General features: G+C 44.2%; 1 protein-coding gene across 1 annotated transcript in view; it reads left to right on the top strand.

Moving 5' to 3' along the window:
• The first annotated feature begins 428 nt into the window (after positions 1 to 428).
• The window catches only part of LOC136491558 (uncharacterized), a 33,664-nt gene continuing 7,797 nt past the window's right edge, over positions 429 to 26,295 (top strand). Inside the window, exons 1-2 of the mRNA XM_066487870.1 lie at positions 429 to 703; positions 1,564 to 1,828. Of these exons, the coding sequence (XP_066343967.1) occupies positions 429 to 703; positions 1,564 to 1,828 (540 nt within the window). The remainder of the gene's footprint in view (positions 704 to 1,563; positions 1,829 to 26,295) is intronic.

Here is a 26,295-nt window from a genome sequence, read left to right as displayed (position 1 = left end):
TGTCAAGCTCTTTAGTGTAAGTTAGTCTTTGAGAGCTTGTTAGTTTGGTTAGTGTGGCTCTTTAGTTAGTCTTTGAGAGCACACTAGCTTAGTGAGTAGTAACCTAGCTTGTTGTGTGTCTAGTGATCATAGCAACTAGAATTGTAGGGATAGGTGGCTTGCAACCCTTATAGAGCTAGAGCAAAATTGCATTAGGCCATTTGTTGTACTAATCAATTACTCTAGTGCTTTGTAGGAATTTTTAAATAGGCTATTCAGCCACCCTCTAGCCATATTAGGACCTTTCAAGTGGTATTGGAGCCATGGTCACTGTTTGATTGAAGGCTTAACAACCTCGGTGTCAAAAGATGGCTCAAGTTGTGTTCAACCATATGAGGGGCAAACCACCGTTCTTTGATGGCACATGCTATGATTATTGAAAGAGAAAGATGAAGATGTATCTTGGTTCAATCAATGATCAAGTGTGGGATGTGACCGAGAGTGATTATGCAGTTATTGACCCCACCAATCTCACCAACCAAGACAAGACCAATAAGCAATGCAATACAATAGCTCTCAACACCATCTACAATGCCATTGATTACAAGGTGTTTGAGCAAATCAAGGATTGTGAAAGAGCTAGTGAGGTATGGAAGAGATTGGAAGAAACAAATGATGGCACACCGGCCGTGAAGAGTGCCAAGTTGTACATCCTCAAGGACAAGTTGATGAGTTTCAAGATGAAGGATGATGAGAGCATTCCTCACATGTTCCATCGATTGCATGTGATTGTCAATGACTTGAAGGCTTTGGGAGAGAAGATCAATGATGATGATGTCTCTCATTGGTTCTTGATGTGCTTATCTCCAAGATTTGAGACATTGAGATTGATCATCATAAGAGGAGGATTGAAGCAACTAACCCCCAACCAAATACCGAGTGATGTCATGACACAAGAGACATACTATGTGGAAAGGGAATGGGTTGATCAAGAAGAGAAGAAGGATAAAGACAAGAAGGAGAGTATAGCATTCAAGGCTAGCTCATCATCCAAGTACAAGGGCAAGTCCAAGAATGAAGAATCAAGTGAGGATGAATATGCTAGTGATATTGATGATGAGGCCATGGCTCTCTTTGTGCGCAAGATGAGCAAATTCATGATGAAGAAGGGCTATGGTGCAAGACAGAGAAGAGATCACAACAAAGAGTATGTGAGAAGATGCTACAAGTGTAAGAGCAAGGATCACATTGTAGCGGATTGCCCCTACAATAGTGATAATGATGAGGATGACAAGAAGAAAGAAAAAAGGAGAGAAAGGATAAGGAAAAGAAGGAGAAGAAGATGATCTTCCAAAAGAAGAAGAAAGGTGGAGGCTATGTGGTCACTTAGGATAGTGATGGCTCAACCGATGATAGTGATTCTAGTGATGGTGACAAGAAGTCTCTCAAGAAGGCACTAGCAAGCATAGCCATCAACAACAAGACATCCATCTTCGACACTCCATCAACTTGCCTCATGGCAAAGCCTACCAAGGTAAAATATAATGTGAGTAATAATGATGCTTGTGAAAGTGATGATTATAGGAGTGATGAGGAGGAGGAGTACACCAAGGAGGAGCTCATGGACATGTTGGAGCAAGTCCACACTTGCTTTGAGATGAAGAAAAAGGAGTGCAAAGAATTCAGTAAGAAGGTCAAATCTCTTGAGCAATCCTTTGATGAGCTCAATGCCTCTCATGAGAGTCTAATGGAAGACCACGAGGAGCTTGGAAAATCTCACACTAAGCTTGAAAAAGCTCACTCCTCTATCCTTGAGCAAGTCAAGAAGGAGGAAGCTAAGAAGAAGCAAGTGATTGTGTCATGTGATGTGGGACTAAGATGTGATATTCTTGATGAATCTTTTTATAAGCCCATTATTGTTGCTCCCACTATTTAGGGTCTGACCCCAGGGACCCACGGTGATGCACATGGGCCACACCAACAGGGATGGCATAGCTCAGCGCCTGCCACAAGGCATCACGGTGGCATCCTAAAGATTGCATAGAATCTGTTAGGATATGCCAAATGTATGTTTTCATGTATAGATTATCTCCTTCCCAATCGAACTCTGACCTGATCGGCATGTAACCCTACCCCCTGAGCTATATAAGGCGGGTAGGGGAGCCCCCTCAAAACACACATAATCATATACGATTGCTAATGCAAACTGATGGGACACAGGATTTGGGTATAACATCAAGCTGATGGCCTCAACCTATATAAATCTTGTGTCTTGTCATCATCTCGCTCCTGATCTCGTTCACCTCTCTAATCAATCTACCATCATGGGTAGCCCCCTTGGTGGACTGTCGAGCATCTTTTGTTGACAATTAGCACTAGATTCCATGGCGAGCCAGATGGTATGTTTCCCAAGCTCTCCGTTTGCTCCTAGGCCAGGCCAATCCTTAACGGTTAGATCTGTCACCTGGGTCATCAATACCAACAGGGACGGGGAGATCGTTCAACCGGTGTAGGTTAACCCTGCGCTAATTATGCCTACAGTCTGCGCCAGCATATCTAATCTTAGGAACTCTCCCAGGGTTGCCTTCCTCTTTAGCAACTCGACCACCGCTGCCACGCTAGCAGAGGGAGCCCATCTAGCAGGATGATCTGATCTTTTCCATAGATCGAGTCGATGAAAAGCTAGCCAAGTGCTTGTCGCTTGTAGAGTCGATCATGGATCGGACTCTTCACGACGATGAGTCTCCACCGCTCTAGCACTTCACAATGGTTCGCACCAAGCATTCTGCTCAATCATGCCACCCATGGTGGCACAATACAGATATGATCAACACCGTCCTCTCTCTAGATCTGGTCAGCCTAGGGCTAGGCAAGAAGCTCTAGCATAGGATTCCATGGCTGCCCAGCCCTATAGGCTAGCTAACATGGCTGCCGTCAATGAAGATTCCTTATGCAAACTTTACATCGACCAGATCAGCCATGTTTACCCACTCTCTGAAGCCTGATCTGCCCATCACCGACCAATTCGCTCCGGCGATCAACATGGTGCAGATCTGGCAGCATGATGAAGACTCCATACTCCACATCTTGGAGGAGAATCCAAGGGCTAAATCTAAGGGCTCCACCAAGACCGTCACCGACATCCTCGTTGAGACCCCATCGCTGCTCAGGTGTTTCCTTGGGGAACTTTTCTTGGTCAACTATGACAGCCCACCATGAGATGGGGAAATTGTTTCCCAGCGCATCGCTCGGGAGCACAAGAACACTGACCATGCTAGACGCCATGCAGCTAAAGGTGCTATCGTGGTCGCCATAGTGGCAGGAGGTGACGCTGACTAGTAGGGTGGCCGCCGCATTGCCTGCAATCTCAACGATGAGTTCCTACAAGTCGATGGGCACCAAGTCCAACCGACGCCAAGCGCTAATCTCGTGGTAGCCATGAACGAGCTCATGAGGCTCCAATAGACCCCTGAGCTCGCCAAAGTCACCACCATGCTTAAGGCAGCGGTGGTCTAGGTCCTCGAAATCCACTGAGAATCAAGCTCCATCTCACTCCACCGGGTCCAATCGGTCTAGGAGGTCACGACGGTCTTGCTCCAACCATCCGAGTGGTAGCCATTTCTAGGCTGGCGGACCCTATCTCTAGAGGGGGTCGCGAGGCAACCAAATTGTCAACCCTAGGCATTTGCCATGCTATGCCAACCCTAACATCAATCAGGAAGTCAACCAACCCCATGGTGGAGACGTTCGGAGCCACCTCAACCAGCTCCATGACGTTCGCCATCGCATCGAAAGAAACCGCAACTCGCGCCATGAGGGTGAAATTCTCTAGCGGTAGGAGTACGACCGAGAGTAGGGCGACCCTGAAGCCGCCCTTCAACCGCTCGAGCCAGCTAACTTCGGCAACACTGCTCGGCCCACCGTTTGACCTGCTGCTAGCGCCGGTGCCCCATGAACTATAGGAGCCATTGCTCCACAAGTCGTCATTGATGATGCCATCATCACTGATGGCCCACGAGCTTTCACGATGAGGCTCCATGCCGTACAGTGGCCTGCCAACTTCAAGATCTATGGAGTCTAGCCGTATGATGGCCACACCAATCTTGAGCAGTGGCTGACGAGTTATGCCATTACCGTAAAGGCCAGTGGTGGCAACCTGTTTACACCAAAATTTAGGAGAAGAATGCGGGAACTCATAGGCTTCTAGAATTATGCCAATCAAGGAGTCGATGGAGTAAAGGTTGATATCTGCTGGATTGAATGTGACACTAGATCAATTCTTTCCGAATGACGTCAGCAGATAACGATGACAGGATATGATTGGCATCGAGAAGATACATGTCGAACTCTACAAAAGGGGAAAGATTAGAGTCCAAGTTATCTTAAGATAGGAATATTTTCTTCATACCAAAGATTGTATTAAGTCATACTCGAGTAGGGTTCGTTTTAGGCTCTGGGTATAAATACCAAACCCCGGCTATTGTAAAAAGAACCAATCAATCAAATACAAGTCAATTACTTTTTTCGGCTCCAGCCATCCCTTAGGAGTAGGAGTAGAGTAGATCTCGGTGAGTTCTTCAGCATGTACTGGCTGCATCGATCTGGTCGACCTCCACTGCTTGTTGTAAGTATCCGTCATGCTTTATATCTCTATTCGTATGGCTGCATCGATCCTGGTCGACCCCTACTGCGGCTCTGGTATAAGCTAGTTATCGACTCTTGCCTAATTCAAGTATGGCCTGTGTGATTCTGCCTCACACCCCACTGCTTGAATTGGATCAAGGTCAAGTTATCGGCTCTATCTTAGAGTGGTAGTCTTTGGTAGATTCATTAAGTTACCGTTATTGCTTATTGCTTTCATTGTTTATCTAATTACAGCAATATTACTCTACCCAATTGAGATTGATCTGGATCGGCCTTATATCTTGTTTAACTTATCGTTTGCTAATCTAGAACTGATCTAATCTACATCTTAAGTGATGAGTTACATTTTTGTCGGCTGTTTTGCGTCAATCTTAATCGTGCATAGCGTGCGGTTAAGGCATGTTCGATCTTGAGTAGATCTATAGGTTAGCGAGAACCGTTTCATGGCCCGTCATCATGGCCTATGGGATTCTACCTCTCACCCCACTGTTGGCACCGTGGAGTAGGGATCGTTGGTTGATAGACCCGTTCCTGAGAAGACATGACCTTAATTGTGCGCTATGCCTGAATCGGCTGTTTAGCCGATATCGAATGCTTTCACGAACTGCTCACATTACGAGATCATTGAAGTAGAGATAAGTTGAAAGATATGTTAGCCCCATGATCTTGTTATTGTATTACGGCATGCATGATTCTGCCTCATGCCCCACTAATATTAGTAATGAGTTAGGGTCGTCGAGTCTATTGTTGTTTCTACGGCCTGCATGATTCTACCTCATGCCCCACTGGTCATGACGATAGATAAGATCTAACATGTTCATTAGAATTATCTTTATTAAAATGATTAAGTGATGTTGAATTATTTCTTTATATAAAAAAGAGTTCGGTTACTCGTAATCATTGGCTCAGCATGGATCGATCATCATTGATATCTTATTGCCATTGATTAATATTCGTTTAAATGATGTTTATCCTAAATGATAACCGATTCTCTTCACATAACCCCATAAGTTCTAACTGACTTATTCTCATGAATATACTGGAATCGGCTATTTAGCTGATTTCCTTTCATATCGGCTCTCACAGCCATACATTCAGGACTGTCTGGTAACACCAGCAAGTTCTGCCCTTAATTACTGATGAACTTTCTCTCCTTGTCAATTGCAGGGTCAAATTGATTGGCACGCCTCAGGGAGGATTGCGTAGGATCAACCACCCCTGCGTTGAAGCCAGGCGGATCTGCTCCATTGAGCGGACCCTTCCGGCTTGCTGTGTGTGTCCTCGGCATGGGACGAAATTCTATGTCGACACATGTTTCTGGCACGCTTGGTGGGACACCACAATCGTCATGGCGGTTCACAACAATGATAGCATCCTTATGGTACATTATAAGACCTGCCTGATGAAGATAAGGATACCATCAACAAAGCTATGGAAGAATTTCAGAAGAAGTGTTTGTTGTCCTACACCAAAACACGTGATAGCACAATTATTCAGAAATTTCCACTACCAAGAGTTCTACTACATGGGCAAACAGTATGGTCAAAGCTAAAGACAGGCGTTTCTTTACAGAAGCCATAGACAAGTCTATTCGTGATGCCATATCAAGCCGCAATGAAGCTTTCGTTGATGCATTTCACAATGCCATGAAAGAGGCGATTCATGGAATTCCAGTTGGTCAGGTTGGATCGACTTGTTATAATATTCTAGATCCGTTGACCCAAGGAACTAATCAAGTCAGTACCAGTCATCAAGAAGCAGCACCAACTAGTAATGGTGGCATCCAGACACTTCAAGGTTCATCTGAACAAACTTCGGGTACTGCTACAAATCAGATACAATACAATCCTAGACCGTCAGTACAACATATGCAGCAGCCAGCGGGACAAAGTCAAAACTAGATGATCAATTTTGGCACATCAGGCCACATACCATCGTCAGCTCAGAAGATAGCATCATCCGTTTAGAGGATCCATAGAGATATAGATCCTTATGTCTATAATCAGAGACTTCAAGCAGCAAGCCAGCAAAGGACCCAATAGATTGAGATTCCATAAGGCTATCATTATGGCATGGATTATAACACTCTCCATATGATACCAAATCTAGGATATCAAGGCACGTGGGATTTCAATCCACAGATGGGTCAGCAAGTACCAAGAAATCCAAATCCACAGGCTAACGAGTTGCTGCTGAAGGTGACCGAGATGATAAAGAATCAGTTCGGTCTGAAGCCAAAGGGGCTGACATTTTCATACAAACACCCATATCCATAATGGTATGATTTGGTCGCCCTTCCTACAAATTACAGACTCCTAGAATTCGCTAAGTTCACTAGTCAAGACGGTACAAGCACAATAGAATATGTCAATTAGTATCTTACACAATTGGGCAAAACGTCTGTTGAGGATGCCCATCGAGTTTGTTTCTTCTCCTTGTCCCTGTCAGGGCCAGCCTTCACTTGGTTCTCGTCACTACCAATCAACTCCATTGCTAATTGGGCTAACCTAGAGAAGAGGTTTCATACATATTTTTACACAGGACTAATGAATCATGAGACAGAGGACTAATGAATCAGACACTGAATTTCTTCAGAGATTCCAAGAGACTTAGAATTTATGTTTCTCGTTGAGCTTGGCCGATGATCAACTAGCTGCTTTAGCCGTCCAAGGAATGCTACCAATGTGGAAAGAGAAACTATTGGGACAAGAATTTGACAACTTGGGTCAATTGGCTCATTGAGTGGCAGCACTTAATAGCCAATTCTAGAGCATACGCAGAGATACTCGATTCCAAAAGAGTGCCTCAGTGGCCGAAGCTTACAATCCGTATTCAGTTGATGATGGCTATGAAGATGAAGAAGAAGAGGTTGCTACAGCTGAATAGAATTGGGGCAAGAAGACAGTGATGGTGCCAAATCCTTAGGGAAGAGGAGTTGAGGAGAGTTATGACTTTGATGTTACGAAATTGGACAAGCTCTTTGATTTCTTGCTTGAGAAGGGGCAGATCAAGTTGCCCGATGGTCATGTCATGTTGCCCCCTAATCAGTTGAAAAACAAGAAGTTCTATAAATTCCATAACGCTACTTCTTATTCCACTAATGAATGCAGAATTTTTAGGCAGCATATACAGAGAGCTATTCAACAAGGGAGGCTCAAATTCGATACACCTCGGAAGATGAAAGTAGATGATAATCTTTTCCTAGGAGATCAGAACATGGTTGATGCTAGGCTGTTCAAAGGAAAAACCAAGGTCCTAACATCGACCAAATCGAGAGAAGCTGGGACAATCGATCCCAAAATGCAAATATCAGCTGATAAGTACAGAGAGATTAGAAGACGTCGTGCCGAACAAAAGAGCCGATACGAGCAGGAGGAAGACATCGAAAGCAGAGACGTCAAAACCATGGGTCACATCTCAGATTCTGTTGAATAAATGGCAGCAGGCAGAAGGAAAAGGATTATCAACATTGGTTAAAAGATCAAGCATACCTAGCATCAATTAGAAGAAGAGAGGTATGAAAGGAAACAAGCTGAATTACATTGGAATTGTCCCTTCTTTAGGCATTGCTGGAATGAAGGTTTGAAGTTGCCTACCAGACACGACTGTCCAGAATGTAGCAATCAATATCGGAAGTATAGGCAATCTCGAACCAACCGCCAGTCTATCCATGCTCAAGATGCATATCATCATAATAACATGGATCGGTGCTTAAAAACGAAAGTGTTCATGATCTGTTGGGAAAAAAGAGTCATTGAACAGGACTAGGCTGATCATGAAGAGGAAGGCACTGAAAGAAGATACACGTGGCAGGAAGGCCAGTGGTGCCTAGGAGATTTGACGAGAAGCCAAAAGAGGAGGGTGCAGCGCCTAAGGAACAGAGAGATGGAACAGGCTTATGCACCCAGTAAAACTCAAGTATGGCGTACCAAGCAGATAGCTGATAAGAAGCAACCATCGGCTAATATCCAAATGGCTTTTTTGTTATCATCAGAATTCAGAGCTCCGGTAGATCAGGAAGTTTATTCAGACTTCAATGAGTCAGAGTATGAAGAGATGGTTGCCAAGTTAACGGTTGTACAGCAAGCAATATTTGATAAGCCAGTCAAGCATTGGCACTTAAAGGCTTTATATATGAAAGGTTTTGTTGATGGGAAGCCGATAAACAAGATGTTGGTGGACGAAGGTGCTTCTGTCAATCTTATGCCATACACCACTTTTCGTAAGCTTAGCAAGGGACCAGGAGATTTGCTTGAGACCGACATGATGCTTAGAGACTTCGGAAGAAATACATCCAAGACCCAAGGGGCAATAAACGTCGAACTAACAATCGGGAGTAAAACTCTGCTCACCATGTTCTTTGTCATTGATGGGAAAGGATCATACAGTTTACTCCTCGGTCGTGATTGGATTCATGCAAATTGCTGCATATCGTCGACCATGCATTAGTGTTTGATTCAATGGCATGGAGATGATGTCGAACTTGTTCGTGCTGATGAGTCCATAAGCATCGCAACAGCCAATCCAGTCCTTTGGGAACTAGGAGATTTTGAGTGTTTTTCTAGCAAGTCATGGGAAGGAGGCTTCATTAAGATCAGCAATGAAAGCCAACAGCCGATGCAAGTGATCGGCTCTGAGAGTTTATTTTAGTAAAAAAGGTTACGGCTTCATATCGGCCATTGGAATAAAGGAAAACAAGTATTAGTTATAAGGTTTAGGCCGATGTATGAATGCTAGACAACGTGGCGAATTCGGAGTTAATGAATTTGAAGAAGTTATGTTTCACTTAACAGGATGTTCGACCTGGGTTGATTGCTCGTTCGACTTTTGATGTGAAAGTTTCTATGGTACGTTATCCTGACACCCGGGCAACATTCGATAGCTAATTCATTCTTGGCTCTAATAGCCGATACCAGGAGGGTATCGCCTCTAGTGTAAAAAGTAAACATCTTCAAAGATAGTAATAGCCGATACGATATGTATCGCCTATAGAGCAGAAAACAAAAAGAGCAAGAAACATTCACAGTCATACACGAAGGCATTGCATTGAAACACAATCATAAAGGAACTGGAGTCTTCATTCATTGATTTATCCTAAATACAAACTAATCGAAGACCTTGTTCACCACATCCTGAGCGGATGTGATGTCTACTACGGCCTCCGCTACCACGGTGAATTCTTCAAGCAAGTCCTCGTGCTCCTCAGGGCCATCACCCATTGGGAAACCTGTTTCCATGGCGTGAAGATCGTACCCAGTTCAGACTTGTGCCGCAGTCAGCGCCACTGCCGCACCATGACGAACGCCATGGAGGGCGATCTCCTGAATGTAGACCAGGGACATCTTGGAGACGAACGTCGATGGAGGAACCCCATGCATTGACAGCATCTATGGTCACATTCGCCGCCAGTTGGAAAGATTCCAACTGTGCTGTCAGGGCTAACAATCACGAGAACAAGAAGACGGTCAAGATGAAGATAATGGAAGTCAGAGTAAAAAGCCTTCATGGGATTCATCTTACCCACCACCATGGCATCGGATTTGGCCAGCCGCGCTCAGACAGGCGCTGGCCTCCTCCTTAGCTGCGTGAAGGGCGGCCTAGAAACCCCGAGGCAAACCTCTAGTTGGCCATTCTCCCAAGTCGCCTTGGAGTAATGGTTTTGAGCCATCCTCCACTCGTGAAGATAGAGCCGGGCGTCATTGCTGTTGTAGGAATCGAAAGAATCCGATGACGAGGCCGGCACAGAAGAGGTGGCATTAGAGGGCCTGCCAGCCCAAGGAAGAGGACAGAGACTGTCATTCACAACAAACCTATAGGCGGATCAGAATTGTTCATCATCATGAACAAGAAATGTCAATCTCACCTCATGCGCCGAAGGCGCTGGCTCATCGGCATGTTCTCCTCCAGGGTCTTCCCCGCCGCATGCTTGCCGCGGTTATCCTCACCGGCCATGGAATCGATTGGATCTACAGGAAGGGGAGAAAATTCCTATGGGGGCTTGAAGGCGGAGAAGTGCAAAGGAACATGAGCGGTTGCAAGTATAGATGTGATTTGAGGCTAGAGCCCTCGGCCGGTATTTGAAGTCACGAAGCAAAGAGATGGACGCCTCGGAAAGTGCAAAGGGTAACTGCAATTAATAGAAGGCAGAGCGCCACTTCGCTAATACCAAAGAAAATGCGGCGTTGGGTGGTTAAAGGCAGAAGATCAAGGGGTTCTCTTAAGCCACATTTTTTGGATCAATTGGATTGCAAGTCTGAAATTGGCCATTTTCAATCGGCTCTTCAGCCAAAAAGAGAAGATACAACGAGATAGGTGTGGTTATCGTACACAAGACATGTATGCTAACCTACAAATTACAAGCCCAGAATATCCTGAATGACTTTTAAAATTGCAAGCCGAATGGCATCAGCGTCTGCAATCTTGTGCTCGTACTCTTCGGCTGTTCTAGAAGCGTTCTCAAGGCTACCACAGATGGTTCTGCTCTCTTTTACTTTGGCCAATAGTTCCTATTTCTTCTATCTGATGGCATCGGGTATTTGGGCTAGAGTGGACCTGCGACGATCTATGGCAGCCTTCACATTGTTTAGCTCCCTCTCAAGCTCTGCACGCTTGACTTCTAGTTGGGACAACTCTAGATCAGTCCCGAGGGAGGAGTTCTTCAAAGCATCGATCGACTGCGTCAGCTCTTTGACTTCTTGCCTATTGGAGTCCCTTCGGGCCAGCAAGGCTTCACGATTGGACAAGTTCCTTTGGATCGTTTTCGCCTTCAAGGCCTGATCTTCAAAAATGGGCAAATACGACAAGACCTTGGAGAGAGCTAGAGATGGATCACCCTTAATGGTCAAGAAGACTCTCTATATTGATTTAGTGTCTTGGATCAAATCGGCTATGTTTTTCTCAAATATGGGCAGTATATCTTTCAGCCGATTTCTAGTCTCCTCTGACAAAGATTCAGCAGAGGAAGTGGCTGATGATCTGATTTCGTCTTCATCAAAATATTCCTCAAGATTGAAAGAACAACTCTGGGCCAGAGGATCAGGTGCCTATATATAGGGGAAATCTTGATTAAGAGGTTCGAATCGGCTTATCGCAAAAGGAAATGGTGAAAAGGTATAGTACCTTCTCTGTAATAGCCTCTATCAGAAGAGGGGAAGCAGCTGGTGATACACCAATAGCATCTAGCTAGATCAGCTCTAGATGTCTGGCGCTGATATCTGCAATGGCAAAGAGGGACTGTTATTCATGTTTATTGTAGAGGGATAGACCAAGTATACGATCTCCTCACCATCAGGCGTATGCCAAATTGGGGAATCGACAGTATGAGTATCAACAATAGGGCTATTCTTAGCATCAATGGGATCATTGTCAATAGGCGAACTGCCAGGCTCCTGCTCTCGCCTGGGTATTTCCTCAGAAGATGTCTAGCATGGCAAATGATCAAATAAAGATTGGAAAGCCGAGTGAATCAAGAAGTCAAAGGAAAATACCCCAACGAGTATCAGGGATAAAACTCACATTTTCTACCGTTATGAAAGCATCGGTCGCCTCCGCTGAAATTGGCTTCTCTTGAGAGGAAGGTTCGGTTGATGGTGGGTCTAAGTACTTGAGATAACTGTCCTGCACCCAGAGCAGACTGAGACGCGATGCTCGACAACTGTGAGAAAATGGGATCAAAAATTGAACATCAGTTTGAGGAAAGTGTGAAGCGTTCACCTGAGCGGTCGATGGTCTTGTCCTATGGAGCCTTTTTCCAGTAGTGGCTTTTTGAGTTGCCCCTGAAACCACTTTGCGCTTTGGAGATTGGCATGTAACGATCATGGGAGCAGCATAGGTTCTCATCAGCTTCTTCAAGGAAGGTGTGGTTGATCCCATCCTTGAAGCTAGGCATGATGGCTGGTAATGTATAGGACACCCTCTCCTATCCCGGCTTGGAGGATTTAATTCAATGTCCTAAAAGGGTCGGTCAGAATAGTTGGAAGGAATATTCACCAAGTGATCCCTCCGAAAAGAGAATGAAGGGATTACCTCACTATCAGAAGCAAATTCCCTGTCTAGAGCTATGCACAGAGGGTGGACCGGCCCACAAGAAAGATGGGAATGCCATTCTTGCCACCAGGAGTCGAAGAGGTTGGAAGAAAAGCTGGCACTGACCCAGTCATGCAAAGAAAAGGACGAAAGGTCTGATCCCAATTGGAAGACTCTGGAAGCTTCTAGCACATCACTAATATCTTCCCTCGGCTTCAGGATGTTCTTGAAAAATAGACAAGGAGGAAGTTGACCGAGACCAAACTGACGGGCCACAAACGAAGGGTTGTAAAACTCATAGGTTGGAGGATTGCCTTGGATGGAGGAGCCTTTAATCATTTTGCCACGACCGTGGTGAAATTCGGCTAGGAGAACACAAGGTTTAATAAAAGAATTGAAGATCGCGGCCGCTATCTTATCCGAACAGCCGGATTCAAATCGGAATTTGAAAGGAAAAGTCAGTTCATCCTCCTTATTATAAGGTAGCCAAGTCAGGACGGCCACATCCAACCCTCTGTAAAATCTTTTGAAGAGGTGGCCCACACCGAAGTCAATTATTATGGCTAATGTAGCCTCACCGTAGTTCATGCATCGTCGGGTTCTTCCTTCTTTGCCTTTATATTCCTCACCAAAATTAGAGGAAGGAAAGCTCAGGTCTCTGAGGTCAGGCTTTATAATTTTGTGCATATACAAATTGAGCCACAACTGTATCAGTCACCAAGGACCGCTAATAGTCTGCATCGGCTCATTCTTCAGCAATTGGGCAGCCACTTGGTACATCAGATGATAAGCAGCTCCTAACAGATATTTTCTAGGAGGGATATCTTTGCCTAATGCTAGGTGCTCTGCCATGAGTTTGTGATTATAGGTTGGACCACAAGATGACCCGTAGAAAATAAATCTTTCCAACCACATGTTTAGAAAGGCCACATATTCCCTTTCACTGACGGCTGGTCCATCTTCAATATGATTTAGAATGTAACTTGCCCATCTGGTATAGTATGCTATCTTAGCCAATCTCTTGGAACCGGCACTCAAATACTCATAAGGTTGCACTGATCTAGTGACCCTAAGGCCAATCAACATGTATATGTCGGCCAGAGTGATGGTCATTGGGTCGTGACCAAAAATGAAAGCATTCAGGGTGTTAGACCAGAAATAAGAGACAGAGATCAAGAGTGAATCATTCCTCTCCATTTCAGCCGACAAAAGTGTCAAGCATTGGTTCAGATCATAAAGCTCCCAATCTCCGCCCTTTTTCGCAGATACCCTGTGGAACCAATCTCTCCATCCCTTAGGCGCGTTGGGCTAATTTCTGAAGGAAGTTTTGTTCCAGGAGGATGAATCCACTATAGACTATTTAAAAAGGATCTGATTGGTTTCTTGGTGGATGAAATCGGATGGGTCAGAATCACCCATAGGCCCAACAAAATAAGCATTAGGGACAGCAGCTGATGAAATCAAGATCTCATTCCTCATTTCCTAGAAATCAGTTAAAATAAATTCAAGAAGAGGGAAGATATGGGATAGCGGCCGATACTTGGAAAATGGAAACTTGGAAGACATACCTCAGGGATGTGGTCGACAGTTGCCATCGCGGTCAAAAATTGGTTTAGATCTGGCAAGGATCACTTGGGCGATGGTTCGTTAGAATAGATGATCTGCTAGGGTTTGGGGCCTCGGCGATGATGGCGTCGGCTGTTAGAAGTTGGCTTAAGAAAGAAGGAGAAAGCAAAAAAGCCATGTGAATTGCAAAAGATACTATTGGGATGTTATATAGAACTCGGACCGAGGAGTCAGGAGTCGCGCGTATATCTCGGATAGTGCAGTTACGGCGTGGTAAACCAGTGAACTAGAATTTTGGGATAAAACTATTTTATCCCAAAATTGGGGGCATGTGTTTACACCAAAATTTGGGAGAAGAACGAGGGAACTCGTAGGCTTCTAGAATTATGCCAATCAAGGAGTTGATGGAGTAAAGGTTGATATCTGTTGGATCGAATGTGACACTGGATCGATTCTTTCTGAATGACGTCAGCATATAATGATGATTGGCATCGAGAAGATACATGTCGGACTCTACAAAAGGGGAAAGATTAGAGTCCAAGTTATCTTAAGATAGGAATATTTTCTTCATACCAAAGATTGTATTAAGTCGTACTCGAGTAGGGTTCGTTTTAGGCTCCGGGTATAAATACCAAACCCCGGCTATTGTAAAAAGAACCAATCAATCAAATACAAGTTAATTACTTTTTTTGGCTCCAGCCACCCCTTGGGAGTAGGAGTAGAGTAGATCTTGGTAAGTTCTTCAGCAAGTATGGCTGCATCGATCCGGTCGACCTCCACTGCTTGTTGTAAGTACCGTCATGGTTTATACCTCTGTTCGTATGGCTGCATCGATCCGGTCGACACCCACTGCGGCTCTGGTATAAGCTAGTTATCGACTCTTGCCTAATTCAAGTATGGCCTGTGTGATTCTGCCTCACACCCCACTGCTTGAATTGGATCAAGGTCAAGTTATCGACTCTATCTTAGAGTGACAGTCTTTGGTAGATTCATTAAGTTACCGATATTGCTTATTGCTTTCATTGTTTATCTAATTATAGCAATATTACTCTATCCGATTGAGATTGATCTGGATCGGCCTTATATCTTGTTTAACTCATCATTTGCTAATCTAGAACTTATCTAATCTACATCTTAAGCGATGAGTTATGTTTTTATCGGTTGTTTTGCGTCAATCTTAATCGTGCATAGCGTGCGATTAAGGCATGTTAGATCTTGAGTAGATCTATAGGTTAGCGAGAACCGTTTTATGGCCCGTCATCATGGCTAGTGGGATTCTGCCTCTCACCCCACTGTTGGCACCGTGGAGTTGGGATCATTGGTTGATAGGCCCGTTCCTGAGAAGACATGACCTTAACTGTGCGCTATGCCTGAATCGGCTGTTCAGCCAATATCGAATGCTTTCACGAATTGCTCACATTATGAGATCATTGAAGTAGAGATAAGTTGAAAGATATGTTAGCCTCATGATCTTGTTATTGTATTACGACCTGCATGATTCTGCCTCATGCTCCACTGATATTAGTAATGAGTTAGGGTCGTTGAGTCTATTGTTGTTTCTACGGCCTGCATGATTCTGCCTCATGCCCCACTGGTCATGACGATAGATGAGATCTAACATGTTCATTAGATTTATCTTTATTAAAATGATTAAGTGATATTGAATTGTTTCTTTATATAAAAAGGAGTTCGGTTACTCATAATCATTGGCTCAGCATGGACCGATCATCATTCATATCTTATTGCCATTGATTAATATTTGTTTAAATGATGTTTATCCTGAATGATAATCTATTCTCTTCACACGACCCCATAAGTTCTAACTGACTTATTCTCATGAATATACTAGAATCAGCTATTTAGCTAATTTCCTTTCATATCAGCTCTCACAGCCGTACATTTGGGACTGTCTAGTAACATCGGTAAGTTCCTCCCTTAATTACTGATGAACTTTCTCTCCTTGTCAGTTGCAGGGTCAAATTGACTGGCACGCCTTGGGAGGATTGCGCTAGGATCAACCACCCCTACGCTGAAGCTAGGCGGATCTGCTCCATTGAGCAGACCCTTCTGGCTTGCTGCGTGTGTCCTCGGCACAGGACAAAATTCTTTGTCGACACAACCTCAACGTCTTGGCAAATTACCAGCCAGTTATGCTCCTACCCATCGTAATGAATTGGCTCACTAGCCGCTAGCTAGATATCATCGACTCTTGGGATGACCTCAAGAATATGTTCATTGAGAACTACAAGGCGACTTGAGAGTGGCCTGCCACGAAGCATGACCGGGCGAGGGTTTATCAGAGGACGAGAGAGCTCCTTCGTAGCTACATCTGGTGTTTCTCAAAAGTAAGGAACCAGATTCCTAACATCCTTGAGGCTGAGGTAATCACCTGCTTTGTCCAAGGGCTCTATCATCACGACGAGCTCCGGAGGAAGTTCAATAGGAAGCCACCGACATCGATCGGTGAGATGTTCTAGACGGCCAACCAGTACACCGATGCTGAAGAAGCCGAACAGCACCACAAGGAAGTAGTCAGCCAGGCTCCCCGGACCGATCGCCTAGCACGTCGCAACGACAATCGTCGTGAGGACAGATGTTATTCTTGTAGCACTACCACATTCTACTTCACCTTTGAGTGATGGTTTCACTTGTGATGCCTCACTAATGGTGGAAAATGAGACCCTCAAGAAGAAGGTGAATGAGCTCACTCGAGCCTTAGGCAATGCCTATGGTGGAGATGCTCGCTTGCTAAAGTGCTTGGGTAGCCAATGGTTTTCTCTCCACAAAGAGGGATTAGGCTACACCCCCAAGAAAGACAAGGCAACCTTTGTCACTCACAAGACTAGTTTTGTGAAGGGCAATGGTTAGTTTTGCAATAGATGCAAGAAAGTGGGTCATGTAGAGCAATATTGCAAAAACAAGAAGAAGAATGCTAATGTATCCTCAATTAAATTTGATTCTTGTTATTTTCTTACCAAGGGTGCCAATGGTGTGAAGTCTAAGTTCATTGGTGCAACAATTGTGGGCTCAAAGAAGTAAGCATAATCTGCTAAGGGGCTTGAAAGATGTCACATTTGAGAAGGATAAGCTATGTAGTGCATGTTAAGCCAGAAAACAAGTTGGTAACACGCATCCTAAGAAGAGCATGATGAGCACATCCAAGGCATTTGAGTTGTTGAACATGGACTTGTTTGGACCAATCACATATACTAGCATTGGTGGAAACAAATATGGATTTGTGATAGTTGATGATCTCACTAGATACACTTGGGTGTTCTTTCTTGTTGATAAGAGTGATGTATTTGCAACCTTCAAGACATTCATCAAGAGAATTCATAATATGTTTGAAACAACCATCAAGAAAGTGAGAAGTGAAAATGGTAGTGAGTTCAAGAATACAAGAGTTGATGAGCTATATGATGAGTTTGGAATTAGGCATCAATTCTCGGCCAAGTACACTCCACAATCAAATGGTCTTGTAGAGAGGAAGAATAGAACCTTGATTGGCATGGCAAGATCAATGTTGACTAAGTACAATGTGAGTCATTCATTTTGGGCCGAAGCAATCAACATGGCTTGCTACTATAGCAATGCCTCTATTGTCACCCCATGATAGAGAAGACACCATATGAGCTCTTGAATGGAAGAAAGCCCAACATTGCATATTTTCAAATTTTTGGTTGCAAATATTGAAGAAAGGCACTAGATTGAGCAAGTTTGAGAAGAAATGTGATGAAGGATTCTTGCTTGGTTACTATTGGTATTTCTTAATGTGTCACTTGTTTGAAGTACTTAGCCACCTATCATAAACCTATATCCCTAACTTTACTAGGTTGTCATCCCTAGTGTTGATGTAGAGATGTTTGTTGGTACGACATAGTATTCTACTAGAATAACACTAAGCAGTTCTTTATTAATTATGTGACTAGAGAGAATATATATAAATCTATGAACCAAAAGTATCTGCAAGCACATAGATAATATACCATTGTAGCATTTTACCCGAGAGTATTCCAGGTATCGTTATTTATATTTTTACCACTGGAAAGGTCTAGCATGGATATGTATTGATAACTTATAATATTGAAGGAGAAATAAACCATAACCAATGTTCTACTCATCACAGGAGTAAGTCATAAGATAAGAGATGTATAAATGATAAGTAATGAGAATAATAAATCACTCAGAGCACTCCTTTCTATAGCATTAGCATGGTCAGGTAAAATATTAGAGGAATAATTCCTAAGTCATTCTTAATTACAAGTCAAAGCATACATTTGATTAGTGCAATTACACCTAGTAATCATGGCTAAGATCATCATCATATCTACACCTAAGGGATATTACTAAGGAAGATTGAGGGCAGAGCTCATTCTACCTTCGTAATCGGACCCTATGTGCACCTATATTTGGGGAGTGGACTACAAAGGACTCAACGGGAGTGTCACATCCGTGATCTACCACATGACCCAGAATATAGGATGTATCCACAGGTAAACAACGTATAAGCACCACGCTTACATAATGTCGACCACCCACCCTGTATACATCAGAGTGAGCGCTATACGAACTTATGCATAAACACAAAGATAAACTAGCTATACTAAGTATATAATCAAAGTAGACGTTGAACATCATAATGAAGAACATGAATAAAATGAACACTGAGATTGTCATAACAATTGTAACTAGCATATAAAAATAATGGAGAAACAAAAGAGAGAGGGGTACAAAGTTAATACCAAACCACGCTCTTGACAAGATTAGGAATCCAAGCAAAGTCCTGCTTGCCTCCCTCTAGATCTATCCTAACTAGCTATGCTACGGAGGAGGAGGAGCTCTGAGGAGATTAGGGTTTCTATCTTCTCAAATGACTTGATGACTTTTGATGCATGGGGAGGCAGTGGTTGGATTATATAGCCCTGAGGGTCTAACGTGAGCCCTTGGATGAAACTGACTTAAGCAACGGCCTAGATACATCCTCAAAGGTGGTGGGAGACTAACATACGAAGTTGGCTGATAGGTGGGCCTAGGGGGGGGCCAAGCGGCCCCACCTGTCAGGTGGTGGCCCTCTGCTTCGGTGACGTGGCATCTAGACCCTTCTAGAGTCTTCCCATGTAGTTACCATGGCGGAACTCCGTATCTTCCTTTGACGATTAGGTCCTCGGTGGTTTTCTGATTAAATCCTACTAGAAACACAGATTCACCAAAACTCGTGGAATTTATTAGTTTAAACCCCTAAACTTCATTAGTGATTTTATTTATTCTCTTATGCATGTTTAATTGACAGTTTAAATTGGTTGCTAACTACCATCAACATCTCCCCCAAGCTTACATTTTGCTAGTCTCTTAGCAAAACTAAACTTAGTAACTAAATCTAGAGTTTAAGGATTTTGAAAACATTGAAGCAACTCCTCAAAAGTACACATGCGTTCAAACAAGAATTTTCCTCCAGATTAGAATAAACCGATCTGACTTTCATACTTACCCATATTACCTTCAACCATGGGGCTTTTTATCCTTCACTTGGGTCTTGAGTAATTGAAAGACAGAATGATCAAGTCAAGCAATATATCTTAAGTTCTTTGCTCAGCCATTACTCTAGAGTTTTTATAGATTTTCAAAATAAAACTCAGAGCTTCCTATTCTATGACACTCTCAAGTCTCTCAATATATGTGGTATTTATGGATCCTCACCAAGACAATAGTGATGGTATGCCTTTCTCTTCTTACATCTAAGGCTTATGTGGAGCTCATAGGAGTGGAGAAAGCATAAAAGAGCATACTTGCAATACATATATTGTAAAGTCAAACCTCGGATCCAAAGATAGTTGAGTCATACAATCAAATCAAGATGTGCATGTGTATGGATGTATATGGTGGATATATATGGTGGCTAACATAATTCTACTATGCTCCTTGAAAACATATCTCTCTTTTAAAACTTGGAAACAACTTTGCAAAAAAACAGGGGCTATCTTATTCATCTTCTTTTTTTTCAGGCGAGCATCTGAGTACCCATTGTTTTCAATATCTTGGACACTTGTTCATTTTTTCATCTCTCTTTTTTCTTTTTTTTATGAATAACTTCTGCATAGCCCCATGTTTCTTTTCTACAACAATTTTTTTAGAGATAGCAACAAGAACTTAAAGCATTTATTTGGTGGATGGAAAACCTATCAAGCATGTTTTGTCTTCACTCCTAGTGTAGGAGTAAAACATTTTAGGATGGATCTAGATGGAAGGCATGTTTATGCGCCTACCCCTAGTGTAGGAGTAGTTCATATGTGGGTGGTGTGTACGTGATCTTGATTTTAAGAGCATGGCAAATCTCTCATAGGGTCAACCAAGCTTGACAAAACTCAATGCAAAAGTAAGCAGCATATATGTGGAAGTTTTTCTACCCTAAATATCATAATGACTTTGGTAGGAATTCAAGCTTTATCATACAAGGAACTCATCATGTAGTATTTTTGTGTTTTTAAAAGATAAATCTAAAGAACTTTGGTGTAAAAGTAAGCAGCATATACGTTGAACATCATAATGAAGAACATGAATAAGATGAACACTGAGATTGTCATAACAATTGTAACTAGCATAATAATGGAGAAACAAAAGAGAGAGGGGTACAAAGTTTATACCAAACCACACTCTTGATAAGATTGGGAATCCAAGAAAAGTCCTGCTTGCCTTCCTCTAGATATATCCTAACTAGCTATGCTACAGAGGAGGAGCTCTAAGGAGATTAGGGTTTCTGTCTTCTCAAATAACTTGATGACTTCTGATGCCTAGGGGAGGCAGGGGCTAGATTATATAGCCCTGAGGGTCAAACTTGAGCCCTTGGATCAAACCAACCTAAGCAACAGCCTAGATGCATCCTCAAAGGTGGTGGGAGACCGACATACAAAGCTAGATGCCAAGTGGGCCTAGGGGCTAGGTGGCCCCACCTGTAGGCTAAGCAGCCCCACATGTCATGGGGTGGCCCTCCGCTTCGATGAGATGGCTTCTGGACCCTTCTAGAGTCTTTCCATGTAGGTACCACGACAAAACTTCATATTTTCCTTTGATGATTAGGTCCTCCTTGGTGGTTTTCTGATTACACCCTGCTAGAGACACAGATTCACCAAAACTCATAGAATTTATTAGTTTAAACCCCTAAACCTTCATTGGTGATTATATTTTTGCCCTTATGCATGTTTAATTGATGGTTTAAATTGGTTGTTAACTACCATCAACAGTTACACCATTACTAGCAAGGCTTATAGAGTTTGGAATTTGGCTAGTGGTACTCTTGAGGAGGTTCATGATGTGGAATTTGATGAAACAAATGGTTTCTAAGAGGAAGATGAGAATCTAGATGATGTGAGAGGCACTCAATTAGTCAATGTAATGAAGAACATGGACATTGGTGAAATAAGGCCTAGAGAGGTAATTGAAGTTGAAGACGATAAGAATCAAGTGCTCTCTAACTCAAATGTGGAAGCCAGTGGTTCTCATGATCAAGGTCAAGCTAGTACAAGTGATGACAAAGTGCAAGATCAACAACAAGTGGCTAGTTCATCATCTCAACCAAATGATCAACAAAATGCAAGCAATAAAGTTCAAGTGCTCCAACCAACCAATGTTATAAGAGATCATCCTTTGGACTCCATAATTGGTAATATTTCAAGAGGTGTGCAAACAAGATCAAGATTGGCATCATTTTATGAACACTTCTCATTTGTATCATCCATTGAACCTAAGAAGATAGATGAGGCTTTTTTGGATGTTGATTGGGTGAATGCTATGCATGAAGAGCTAAACAACTTCATAAGAAATCAAGTATGGGAGTTAGTTGAGATACCTAAAGATCATAATGTGATTGGAACAAAGTGGGTCTTTTGGAACAAGCAAGATCAAGATGGGATAGTTGTAAGGAATAAAGCAAGATTGGTAGCACAAGATTACACTCAAGTTGAAGGTCTTGACTTTGGAGAAACTTATGCCCCAGTTGCAAGATTGGAAGCAATTAGGATCTTGTTAGCCTATGCTTGTGCCCACAACATCAAGTTGTACTAAATGGATGTGAAGAGTACATTTCTAAATGGCTACATGTGGGGGTATGGCCCCCGGATACCTATGGCAGACCACATGGGCTGCACCCCCAGGGGTGGCCTAGCCCACAAGATCAAGGCGTGCACGGCGCTGCTCGACGTGCACCGCAAGACATTGTATAGTACCAAATAGGATGCTTACCTTGTAACCCTATCTCCTCCAGAGTATATAAGGAGAGGTAGAGGTCTCCTAGCAGACAAGATCCATCACGATCCATCTAGATCTATCTACTACATCTCAATACAATACACCAAAGACACAGGATGTAGGGTATTACGTCGATCAGATGGCCCGAACCTGTCTAAATCGCTCTCTTTGCGCCTTGTGTCACCATCCGGTTCCTGATCACGCGCACCCTCACCGACAAATCTACCATCGTGGGATACCCCTCGATAGACTACCGATAATATTCTATCGACAATTGGTGCGCCAGGTAGGGGTGTGCATGATGTTTCCTTGTCGAACAAGATGGCTTTTTCCGTAGGCTCTTTGTCCCTTCCGTAGCCTAGCCAGATCTTCACGGTCGGATCCATCTCGTGGGTCATCAACGCTGACGGAGTCAGAGAGCTCCTCAAGCCAGTGCAGATCGGTTCTGCACCAACCACCCCTACACCTGCAACTGCAGATCCGATCTCGAGGCTGATTCTAAGGTCTCCTTCAGCAGTGACTCGATGTTCACTTCCTTGCTACCTAGAGGAGGCAGATCAACAACAGCGATCTAATCGAATCCATCGATCGGGTCGGATTGAAGCTCGCTGATTGTCTCTCCATCGCTTGAATCAGCTCTGGACACTCTAGTTCAATGCTGACCGCCCTCTGATCCAGATCTATCAGAGGCTACTTGGGAAACTGCAAGGGTTACAGCCCTACCCTTCGGGCCCACCAACGCCACCACCGCTTATCAGCACGCCCTGAGGGGCAAATTCGTCGACTAGGTTGAAGACGTCCATCCTCTCGTCGACCAGATAACACCATACGTCACTGACCAGACTTTCTGCCTAAAGCTAAGTCACATTTTAATATTCTTCTAAATATTCTCCAATCTCCGTATATCGCCATAATGTTTCTCCTGAGCTGTTTTCTCCATGTTTGCTCTCCAAATGATTTTTTGAACCCTCGAACGGTCATGTTGATGCCCTGGACGCCTCCTAGAGGCGGCCCTGTCTCTGGCTCCTCCCTACACATGCTACGGGCTCCGTGCTCTACATTATGGGTGGTCGGCAGTGGCTCCTTAGTCACGCCTGTTCCTCCTACATGTGCATGGGCTCCGCGCTCGACATTATAGACTATGGGCTAGCTAGGGCTAGAGACTCAGCTACACACTAACTATTTGGGCGGTTTATACTAAACATAAATATATTTTCACGCCAACTGATCGTCAAACTGCATATGTCGTTTCATCACCATTGCTGATTTTTCTCCGGAGTTTATTTATTTGTGCGTCATGTACTACCCGTTCTATATATTTGTATTGCAGGATCATCATCCAGGTGATTGGATCACCTGGTGCTCGGACTTCTCCACCGATCAACTGGTTAGATCGCTTGGTTCATGGACTCCATCGCTGACCAGTTGATCGGATTGTTCGTCGGTCGGTTCTACTCAATGCTCACTTTGCCGCCGACCAGTTGACCAGACTGTTCGCCGCTCGTGCTTCATCGCCAGCTACGCCGGTTACTCCTCAGCGCTCGGATTCTTCATGCTCGAGGACTAAGTGGGCACACTTCATCGCACGGACATCGTCAGCTATGTCGGTGCTCGAACCTCGCCGCCTATGCCGGGGACTCCTCACTCCTCGGTGCTCGAACATCGTCGCCTACGTCGGGTACTCCTCGCTCCTCGGTGCTCGGTCATCACCAGCGACACCGAGGACTCCTTGCTCCTTGGTGCTCGGTCATCGCCAGCGACGTCAGGGGACTCCTCGCTCCTTGGTGCTCAGACATCGCCACCTATGCTGGGGACTCCTCGCTCCTCGGTGCTCGGACATCACCACCTATGCCTAGGACTCCTCGTTCCTCGATGCTCGGACATCGCCAGCGATGCCAGGGACTCCTCGCTCCTTGGTGCTCGGTCATCGCCAGCGACGCCGGGGACTCCTCGCTCCCCGGTGCTCGGGCATCAGCCGCCTACGCTGGGGACTCCTCGCTCCTCTGTGTTCGGTCATCGCTAGCGATGCTGGGGACTCCTCGCTCCTCGGTGCCTAGGACATCGCTAGCGACATCAGGGACTCCTCACTCCTCGGTGCTTCGGACATCGCCACCTACACCGGGGACTCCTCGCTCCTCGGTGCTCGGTCATCACCAGCGACGCTAGGGACTCCTCGCTCCTCAGTGCTCGATCATCACCAGCTACTGCCGAGAACTCCCTAGGGTGGTCGGACATCGCCGGCTATGCCAGGGACTTCTCGGTGCTTGGATCTTGCTATGTCTCATCGGTGTGCTATCAAGCTACTCTATGCTATTCGAATCAGGGTGCTGATCTTGGGCAGCATGTCTAGGGTCTTGATATGCACATGTCGGACGACGTCGGCAAGCTTTTAGACTTCTTTTTCTATGACCCTGCTACAAGATTCATTCTTCATCTTCTAGCAGGCTCGAGGACTAAGTGGGCACACTTCACCTTGCGGTGAATGTGCTTGTTCTTATCTTGAGGCTACGCCCAGGGACTAGCTGCCTGCTCGACTGGTTTTCTACTTTCTGACCCTGGCACCACATGACTACGTCACCTACTGTTAGGCTCAGGGACTAGCTGTGAGGGTATGGCCCCCGGATACCCACAGCAGACCACATGGGTTGTGCCCCTAGGGGTGGCCCAGCCCACAAGATCAAGGCATGCACGGCGCTGCTCGGCGTGCACCGCAAGACATTGTATAGTACCAAATAGGATACTTACCTTGTAACCCTACCTTCTCTAGAGTATATAAGGAGAGGTAGGGGTCCCCTAGCAGACAAGATCCATCACAATCCATCTAAATCTATCTACTACATCTCAATACAATACACCAAAGACACAGGACGTAGGGTATTACGTCGATCAGATGGCCCAAACCTATCTAAATTGCTATCTCTGCGCCTTGTATCACCATCCGGTTCCTGATTACGCGCACCCCCACCAATCAATCTACCATCACGGGATACCCCTTGGTGGACTGCCGATGATATTCTGTCGACAGTACATCAATGAGCTTGTATATGTTGAGCAACCTTCGGGTTTTAAAGATGAGAAGAAACCCAACCATGTCTATAAGTTGAGAAAGGCTTTGTATGGATTGAAGCAAGCACCAAGAGCATCATATGAGAGATTGAGGGATTTCCTACTCTTTAAGGGATTTATTATGGGCAAGCACCAAGAGCATCGTACCAAGAGCATCATAAGCAAGCACCAAAAAGATTGGCAATGACTTATTTGTGTTGCAAATCTATGTTGATGATATTATCTTTGGATCAACCAATCAAGATTTTTATGAGGAGTTTGGAAAGATGATGGCAAGTGGCTTTGAGATGTCCATGATTGGAGAGCTTAGTTACTTCCTAGGTCTTCAAATCAAGTAAATGAAGAATGGCACATTTGTAAGTCAAGGCAAGTACATCAAAGACACTCAAGAAGTTTGGCATGGATGAGAACAAAGCTATTAGTACACCAATGGGGACAAATGGAAGCTTGGATAGTGATGCTAGTGGCAATATGGTGGATCAAAAGATATATCAGTCTATGATTGGAAGCCTACTCTATGTGACCGCATCAAGGCTGGATGTGATGTTTAGTGTATGCATGTGTACTAGATTTCAAGCCACACCAAGAGAAAGTCACTTGAAGGCAACTAAGAGAATATTGAGGTACTTGAAGCATACACAAAATGTTGGATTATGGTATCTCAAAGGAGCAAGATTTGAGTTGATTGGATATTTGGACTCCGATTATGTGGGATGCAAGGTTGAGAGAAAGAGCACATTGGGCACATGTCAACTATTGGGATGATCACTTATG

The sequence above is a fragment of the Miscanthus floridulus genome, chromosome 11, assembly GCF_019320115.1.
Source record: "Miscanthus floridulus cultivar M001 chromosome 11, ASM1932011v1, whole genome shotgun sequence".
In the NCBI taxonomy this organism is placed as follows: Eukaryota; Viridiplantae; Streptophyta; class Magnoliopsida; order Poales; family Poaceae; genus Miscanthus; species Miscanthus floridulus.
Note: the sequence above shows the minus strand (reverse complement) of the source record. Positions and strands in the feature narration are given on the sequence as shown.